Source organism: Scomber scombrus, chromosome 1 (genome assembly GCF_963691925.1).
Source record: "Scomber scombrus chromosome 1, fScoSco1.1, whole genome shotgun sequence".
NCBI classification, from domain to species: domain Eukaryota; kingdom Metazoa; phylum Chordata; class Actinopteri; order Scombriformes; family Scombridae; genus Scomber; species Scomber scombrus.
In genome coordinates this window covers 34330618-34340220 of record NC_084970.1, presented here as the reverse complement: position 1 = coordinate 34340220, position 9603 = coordinate 34330618, and the positions used below count along the sequence as shown (strand labels likewise).

Sequence of the window (9603 nt, the reverse complement as noted above, 5' to 3'; positions counted from 1 at the left end):
GTGTAAAAAAAAAAAAAAGTTAAACATAGACTTTTTTGAAATTAGGTCTCTCATCTAGCCTGCTTTAACCTTTGTGTCGTCCTTCCGGGTCAAATTGATCATCCATCCCCCTTTCTTTCTTCCCTCCTTCTTTCCTTCCCTCCTTCCTTCCTTCCTTCCTTCCTTCCTTCCTTCTGTCCTTCCTTCCTCCCTCCGTCCCTCCCTCACTCCTTCTTTCCTTCCCTCCTTCCTTCCTCCCTCCCTCCTTCCTTTCCTCCCTCCCACCTTCCTTTCCTTCCTCCCTTCGTTCTTTCCTCTGTCCTTCTTTCCTTCTTTCCTCCCTTCCTCTTTTCCTTTCTCCCTCCCTCCTTCCTTTTTTCCTCCCTCCCTCCCTCCTACCTTCCTCCCTTCTTTCTTCCATCCTTCCTTCCTCCCTACCTTCCCTCCTCCCTCCCTCCCTCCTTCCCTTCCTTCCTCCTTTCCTTCCTTCTTCCTCCTTTCCTCCCTTCCATCCTTCCCTTCCTTCCTCCTTTCCTTCCTTCTTCCTCCCTCCCATCCTTCCTTCCTTCTTCCTTCCTTCCTTAACTAGAAGACAACAGGAGGGTTAAGAAGCAATGGATCAAGACAAAAGATAGTAAGTGTAGAGAATATTGCAAAGGATTACAAGGTATAAACAGATGCATATAGAAAAGTGTAAAGCCAGAAATAAGGTGCATTTTTTAAACATTATGATGATGTTTGTCCTGGCAGCGACGGGGTTAACTCTCCATAGACCATCAGGATAAATATTCTGCCTTTCAGCATGTCTGTCTGCTCAGGCTGGAGCACAGATGACACTTTCTATCTGCTATCTCAGCATCTCTGAGTCTCCGGCAACAGCACTCAGCGAGCCTCTTTCTGTGCTTCGGTGGAAATTGTCACATCAGGAGGGAGAAAAATACAGCAGGATGAGGGAAGAGAGAGAAAGGAGAGAGAGAGGGGAAAGAGAGAGAGAGAGGAGAGAAAGAGAAAGAGAGAGAGGAGAGAAAGAGAGGAAAGAGAGAGAGGAGAGAGAGAGATGAAAGAGAAAGAGAGAGGAGAAAAAGAGAGAGAGAAAGGAAACAGAGAAAGAGAGGAGAGAAAGAGAGGAAAGAGAGAGAGAGAGGAGAGAAAGACAGGAAAGAGAGAGAGAGGAGAAAGAGAGAGGAGAGAAAGAGAGAAAGAAAGGAAAGAGAGAAAGAGAGGAGAGAAAGAGAGGAAAGAGAGAGAGAGAGGAGAGAGAGAGAGGAAAGAGAGAGAGAGAGGAGAGAGAGAGATGAGAGAAAGGAAAGAGAGAGAGAGAGAGGAGAGAAAGAGAGGAAAGAGAGAGAGAGGAACAGATAAGAGAGAAGGAGGGATGGAGGAAGGACAGACGGAAAGAAGGAACCGTCAAAACAGACGGGGTCAATTTGACCCGGGAGGACGACACAAAGGCTAAAAGCAGGCTGCAACATTTTGTGTGTTTCTTTTTTTCCTTCACATCAAATTTTAATGCCAGACAAGTTTACGACTTTTATTCGGAGCTTTTTCAGATCGGGCTCCTGGCTCTGCATAATTCCACATTACGTCACCGTCTCACATTCACAGTCCAGTCACAGAGCATAAATTCACACAGCAGCAGCAGCAGCAGCCTCCTCAGGATCTCACACAGCAACACACAGCAGGATGTTTTCCTTCTGGATTGGTGCTTTTTAACGGGAATATCTATAACAGGTTTATCACCTTGCTTCCATCTTTCAAGTAGAGCAGCAGCCGTTAGAGAGATTGTGTTATGAGTCATTATCCTGACTGCAGCTTTATCAAAAATAAAGCTCTCCTCATTAATTATCCTCTATTCATTTCATCTGTGTCACCTTCTCATCCTGTTTCTCGGCTGTGAACCCTCTCTCTCTCTCCTCTCTCTCTCTCTTTCTCTCCTCTGTCTCTCTTTTTTCTCTTTTTGAAAAACTGAACTTTAACCCTCCTGTTGTCTTCGAGTCAAGGAAGGAAGGAAGGAAGGGAGGGAGGAAGGAAGGATGGAAGGGAAGAAGAAGGAAGGAAAGGAGGAAGGAAGGGAGGGAGGAAGAAGGAAGGAAAGGAGGAAAGAAGGGAGAAAGAAGGAAAGAGAAGGAGGGAGGCAGGAAGGAGGGAAGGAAGGAAGGAAGGAAAGGAGGAAGGAAGGGAGGGAGGAAGAAGGAAGGAAAGGAGGAAGGAAGGGAGAAAGAAGGAAAGAAAAGGAGGGAGGCAGGAAGGAGGGAAGGAAGGAAGGAAGGAAGGAAGGAAAGGAAGGAAGGAAGGAAGGAAGGAAGGAAGGAAGGAAGGAGGAAAGAAAAGGAGGGAGGCAGGAAGGAAGGAAGGAAGGAAGGAAGGAAGGAAGGAAGGAATGAAGGAAGGAAGGAAGGAAGGAAGGAGGGAAGGAAAGAAAGAGAGAAGGAGGGAGGAAGGATGGAAGGAAGGAAGGAAGGGAGGAGGGAGGGAGGATAGAAGGGAGGGAGGAATGGAAAGGAAGGAAGGAAGGACGGAGGAAAGAAGGAAGGAAGGAAGGTAGGACGGAGGGATGAAAAAAGGAAGGAGGAGGGAGGAAGGTAGAAAGGAAGGAAGGAGGAAAGGAAATAAGGAGGGAGGGAGTAAAGAAGGACAGAACGATGGAAGAAAGGGAGGAACAGTCAAAACAGACGGGGTCAATTTGACCCGGGAGGACGACACAAAGGTTCAACTTTTAGTGGAATATTTAAAACAGCAGTAATGTTCACTGTTTCTCCTTTTGACTTTCAGTTCTTTAAAGTTGCACTCCACCTATATCACACACTAGTTGTTATTCTGCCCTCTGTGTGAGCTCATAAATAATAATAATAAAGTAGTTTGTGTGTGCTGCAGTACCCCCTCCTGGTAATTGAGCAGTAGTCTTAGAGCAGGGAGTTAATGAGGCAGAGAAACACAAGCATCATATATTTACTGTATAGTGGTTGTGCTGCAAATTAGGTCCAAAAGAGAGTTAATTACACACACTCACATGCATGCACATACATTATTATTTTGGTTTTTTCTGTTTTATTATATATGCATAGTTCATATTTTTAGTTTGCTATCACTTTTATGTGGTCATTTAATTTTCTGTATCATTGTTAAGTTTAAAAAAATGTTTAGGTGGAGTGTTTTATTTGTTCTTTGTCATTTTTTGTTCAAATTTTAATATTTACAAACTAAACTAACGTAAACTAATCTAAACTAAATTTGACTAAACTAGAGACAAACTTGACTAAACTCAACTCAACTCAACTACTACTTTTCCATTGACTCAGTGGTGTAAATGAGTTTGATTTGTGTTTGTACTTTGTGTTATTTTGCAGTTTTACTATAAAATCATGAATTTGTATTAAATATTCAAGCAAAGTAAAGTGTGTTTATTAGAGGACTTCACACAGTTAGCTCAGCGTTTAGCTTCGAAAGACAGTATACTCATTATAAGGAGACATTTTCAGCCTATAACAAACAGCTGTAAACATACAAAATCATGCTGTTGCTGAGCTGTTGCATCATGGGAAATGTAGTATCGACTGTTTTCAAGGCTTCACACAGCTAACTGTTTGAATTGCAGTATACTCGACATCAGGAGGAATACTCAACCTTTAAAAGCACCCGAAACAAATGAAAATATGCTGTTGCTGGGCTGTTGCATCATGGGAAATGTAGTATCTAGTACTTTTAAAGCTTAACCCATATTTTGTACTTTGTGCTTCGATTTTGACGCTTCTTTTGTGATTCCTGCAATCATAAATCAAGGGCTTAGACACTGCTATGTGTGCTATTTGAGTATTGCATACATACACACAGCATCAATGCACTTATCTCTACTCTTTACATAACACTACCAGTCAAGAACTGTGTGGGAGGATGAATTTGGACTCGAGATCTAACTGCTTTAAAATGAGTGAACGTTTTGTTCAGCCAGTGCTTCTTCTCTTCCTCCTCTGAGCTGCACGTTTGACCCTCTGCTAAGCTACAGTAAATACAGCTGAATATGAAGTAGTTATAGTATTTATTATAAATGTAAAGACACAAGTGTTTGTCTTTGTAAACCGAGTAAAAGAAGTGATCTCCGGAGAGAAGACGCATTCACAGCAGCAGCAGCAGCATCACAGCCAGATGCATATCAACACTGGCTCCACTCAGCACTTACAGCATGCACTCACTCTCATCGATTTAACTCTTAACATGCAGTCTGCATATGAGCCTGATCAATAGAGGCCATATCATCTGAAAGCCCCCCAGGAACCGTCTTGTGCATGTGCAGATAAAATGACGCAGAGGAGAGAAAAAAAAAAGGACATATTGTTGTCCGACTGAGTGCAATCTGAGCTGCTGTCAGAGTCTTTCCTCGCCGGCTGCAGACAGATTAGATGATAAGAAGGTAGCGAGATGGTGCAACACATTAAATCTCTTTCATAAAGTCACAACTCAGAGCTGGAAATTAACTGTCTGTAAGTAACAAGAAAAAATAAGTGATTTCATAACTTAACGTCACACATTGGCACACACTGGATGGATAGGTAGATAGATAGATAGATAGATAGATAGATAGATAGATAGATAGATAGATAGATAGATAGATGGATGGATGGATGGATGGATGGATGGATGGATGGATGGTTAGATAGATAGATAGATAGATAGATAGATAGATAGATAGATAGATAGATAGATAGATAGATAGATAGATAGATAGATAGATAGATAGATAGATAGATAGATAGATAGATAGATAGATAGATAGATGGATGGATGGATGGATGGATGGATGGATGGATGGATGGATGGATGGATGGTTAGATAGATAGATAGATAGATAGATAGATAGATAGATAGATAGATAGATAGATAGATAGATAGATAGATAGATAGATAGATAGATAGATAGATAGATAGGTAGATAGATAGATAGATAGATAGATAGATAGATAGATAGATAGATAGATAGATAGATAGATAGATAGATAGATAGATAGATAGATAGATAGATAGATGGATGGATGGATGGATGGATGGATGGATGGATGGATGTATGGATGGATGGATGATAGATAGATAGATAGATAGATAGATAGATAGATAGATGGATGGATGGATGGATGGATGGATGGATGGATGGATGGATGGATGGATGGATGGATGGATAGATAGATAGATAGATAGATAGATAGATAGATAGATAGATAGATAGATAGATAGATAGATAGATAGATAGATAGATAGATAGATAGATAGATAGATAGATAGATGGATGGATGGATGGATGATAGATAGATAGATAGGTAGATAGATAGATAGATAGATAGATAGATAGATAGATAGATAGATAGATAGATAGATAGATAGATAGATAGATAGATAGATAGATAGATAGATAGATAGATAGATAGATAGATAGATAGATAAAATATGTTATAAAACACATACACACACACACACACACACACACACACACACACACACACACACACACACACACACACACACACACACACACACACACACACACACACACACACACACAACATTGTACTGGTTACTGGTTATCAGAAGCCCATACCAAATCGTAACCATGACACACTGTCACCTAGAGACAGTGATAGACAATAGGTCTGCTCCTTTTGGGAGGAAACAGAAGGCACCCTGATAGTGTTGCTATGGCAGCCAGGCATCTTGGCCTTCTGCACACTCTCTCCACTGATATGCAGGCTCCATATTTAAAATCCACAACAAGGGTCACAAAGAACAACTCAAACACACTCTACCACACACACACACGTGTTTTCATACAGAATCACACACTGACCTTTGACCTGGGAGGAAAACTGAGCCGTGTGTCTGCTCTCAAACAGCTGCAGCTCCTTGTTCAGGTCACAGACGGTCAGATCGACGTTCCAGGAAAGCAAACCTGAAGAAAGACAAAGAGAACAAGGAGAAATCTATAATCTTCCATCTAATACTGCAGCATCTATTATTCACTGTATTTGATTGTTTTGTGCTTCTTTGAAAAGCGTCTTTTGTCGTCATGGATCATGTGACTGACAGCCACGGATCAAAGGTAAAGTGCTGGTATTGCTTGTTGGAGCCATTTGTTGTTCTTGTGATCATTAATGCCTTTTTTTCTTGGACATAGAGGTGAATCTATTTCTATAGATTAGCAGGATTAGGAGCAGCAGGGTGAGAGAGGCAGCAGACGCCATTGTTCTTTGTCTGTTTGCTTGCAGAAAATGTTAAAATAAACGATTTATTCCACATTTTTCTTCCTTTTTTTCTTTTTCTTTTCAAGTTAAGGACAAAGCAACGCTACATTTCTATTTAGTCAACATCCAAGTTCATTTAAGAACCTTTATGTACATCACTTAAAGGGCAGCTTCATTCAATTTGTTCAACTCTGCCTTAACCCTCCTGTTGTCCTCAAGTCAAGGAAAGAAGGGAGGAAGAAGGAAGGAAGGATGGGAGGAAGGAAAGATGGAAGGGAGGAAGAAGGAAGGAAACAAGGAAGGAATGGAAAGGAGGAAGGAAGGAATTAAGGGAGGAAGAAGGAAGGAAAGGAGGGAGTAAGGAAGGAAGAAAGGAAGGGAGGAAGGGAGGAAGGAAGGAAGGAAGGAAGGAAGGGATGAAGAAGGGAAGGAGGGATTGAGGGAGGAAGGAAGGAAGGGAGGGAGGAAAGGAAAGAAGGAAGGGAGGAAGGAAGGAATGAAGGAATGAAGGAAGGGAGGAAGGACAGGAAGGAAGAAAGGAAGGGAGGGAGGAAAGAGGGACAGAGGAAAGAAGGAAGGGAGGGGGAGGAAAGAAATTTAGAAAGAGGGAGGGAGGAAGGACAGATGGAAAAAGGAAAGAAGGAAGGAAGGAGGGAGGGAGAAAAGGAAAGAGGAAGAGAGGAAGGAAGGGAAGAAGGACGAAGGAAAGAAGGAAGGGAGGAAGGTAGGGTGGAGGAAAGAAAGAGAGAAGGAAGGAAGAAAGGGGGATGGAGGAAGGAAAGAAGGAAGGGAGGAAAGAGAGAGGAAGGAAAGAAAGAGAGAAGGAGGGAGGGAGGAAGGTAAGACGAAAGGAAGGAAGGGAGGAAAGAAGGAACAGTCAAGACAGACGGGGTCAATTTGACCCGGGAGGACGACACGAAGGTTAAATCTATTCAATTCAACTTCATTTATACATTTAATTTTTTATTCAAAAATTGTGAAACTGTCCTTTAAGTGACATCAATCTTCTCATTTAACTCTTGCCACAAAAAGTGACAAAATATCTCCTTTAAACATCAAACTATTCCTTCAAACTGGACCTATCTGTGCTCATTCAGAGTGTGTTTGGGGATCTTTTAAGAATAGCTTTAAACCAGCGTTAATGTTAAATAAGGCTCCTGATTGTTGTTTTAAGACACACTTTAAAAACGGTGTACCTGCCCTTTAAATGTGGTAGATTATGGCTGTCACTACATAGGGAGTCCAACATAGCAGACTTTATAGGGAGCTCATCGGCAGAAAGAAAAAAAAAAAAAACACGTCCGGACACTACTGAGGAGCTGTTAATTACGTCAGCGCAATGCATGATGGTAAATATTGCTTGGTTGGTTAGTTATCGGTTGTACACTACTGTTCGCAATGCATTGTGGGACACTTTGAATCCACTTTATAGGGTCACTCCCTTCTTCCTCCCTTCCTTCCTTCCTTCCTTCCTTCCATCCTTCCTTCCTTCCTTCCTTCCTTCCTTCCTTCCTCCTTTCCTTCCTTCCTCCTTTCCTTCCTTCTTCCTCCCTTTCCTTCCTTCCTCCTTTCATTCCTTCTTCCTCCCTTCCATCCTTTCCTTCCTTCCTCCTTTCCTTCCTTCTTCCTCCCTTTCCTTCCTTCCTCCTTTCATTCCTTCCTTCTTCCTCCCTTCCTTCCTTGACTCAAGGACAACAGGAGGGTTAAGGCAGAGTTGAAAAAATAATAATTCCCACTAGACATTATGTATTTTTCTCACTTAGTGTTTATACTGTTAATGAAAACCATCCTAACTTGTAAATCACCTGAAAAAGCAAAAAGAAAGTAATAATGACAGTAGAGTCGAATGTCCAAACTAACCACATACAGCACCTATATGTATACATACTAACATATTTTTTTATTTGATTTGATAGTTTTCTTGTGAATTAACTTTTAAATCTCTGTGAAATGTTACTATGGAAGCTGAGTATTGTAATTTATTCCTCCCACATGTTACATCATTGAATAACTTACTGCAGTTTTTAATGTCAATCAATTATAGCTATTCAACTATTTATAAAGGCACCTTTCATACATAAAATGCAGCTCATTGTGCTTTGTATATATCATTTTATACACTATTTTGGAGATTCAGGATTCTCACTATCATGAAATTGCCGACAATATCAGACTTTCAAGCATTATATCCTCAACATTATAAAATACTGAATAACTTAGTGGGGGGGTTTTATATTGAAAAACTTATTTTCTTGATTTTTGGGGGGAATTTAAGGGCTTTGGAGATTTAGCATGTACATTATAGTGACGTTTTCTGATGCATAATAAGAAACGGAAGCCCTTTACTGACAATATCAGACCTTTAGTAACTGTATCGACCACATTTTCACATACTAAATGACTGACTGACAGGTTTTTTATGTACCAAAAATGACAATTTACATATATCTTAGACATCTTAAGGGATTAAATCTGATCATACAAGTTTATTTTAGTATTTTTTTTAAACATTTAGACTGAAAATGACAGTGAGAGTTTCTAGCCGCAGAGACAAGTTATTATCCCCTGCAGCCTCTGTGCTCCGGGCCGCTCCTCAGCTGACTCACCTTGTGTGATCTGCTCCTTGGCAGCATCGAGGTGATGACTGGTGGAAATCTCTCCGATCACAATCAGCATTCGATAGTTTCTGTGCTGGAATGAAGCTCCTGTGCGGTGCCGCTGTCCATGGTGCTGAACAGGCTCCTTCGGCTCGGCTCGCTCTACCGAGGCAGCTGCTGCGGTGGGGATTTCCATGGTAACAGTGCCACTAGTGGACGCTGAGCCCTTTTCCATCTCCATGACAACTGCATCCGGAGCAAGTACCATGACAGTGCAGGACGGGTGTGGGCGTGGCTTCGTGGAGGGTGAACATCGTGATTGGATGGCGGGTTATGTGGCTATTTGATGTCACAGTGCATCATTGGAGGAAAAAGGAAAAGAGGGATATGAGAATTTATGTTGATCATATTTCCTTTTATGAGACTGCAGAAGCAGACTTTCATTACCGATGGAGACGATGGTGATGATGATGGTGATGAAGAAGACAGTAAAGGTGAAGATATTACTAATAAACTCTGTAATTGAGCATTTATTCACTGGAGGCAATTTTTGAAAAGGTCGAGAATGAACTTTAAATCATTCTTAAAGCAAAAAAACCTTTATAAAAACATAATTTTCCTCTTTTTTTGGTGTAAATAGTGCCACTCACATCCCTAACATCCATCTTTTATCGAACCCTGCCAGACAAAACAGGCTGAAAATATAAAGTCTATGCCACACAAAAGTTTCTATTTATATCAGTGTCACAGCAAGTACCAGGCAATGTGCTTTGGTTACTAAAACTGACACTTCTTTGTTC

The 9603-nt window shown here is 41.2% G+C and overlaps 1 protein-coding gene across 1 annotated transcript in view; it reads right to left on the bottom strand.

The window, feature by feature from the left end:
• map1aa (microtubule-associated protein 1Aa) overlaps nucleotides 1–9071 on the bottom strand; it is a 65039-nt gene extending 55968 nt beyond the window's left edge. Inside the window, exons 1-2 of the mRNA XM_062415775.1 lie at nucleotides 8813–9071; nucleotides 5813–5914 (exon numbers count right to left, since the gene is read on the bottom strand). Coding sequence (XP_062271759.1) covers nucleotides 5813–5914; nucleotides 8813–9071 — 361 coding nt within the window. The remainder of the gene's footprint in view (nucleotides 1–5812; nucleotides 5915–8812) is intronic.
• Between the last annotated feature and the right edge of the window lie 532 nt (nucleotides 9072–9603).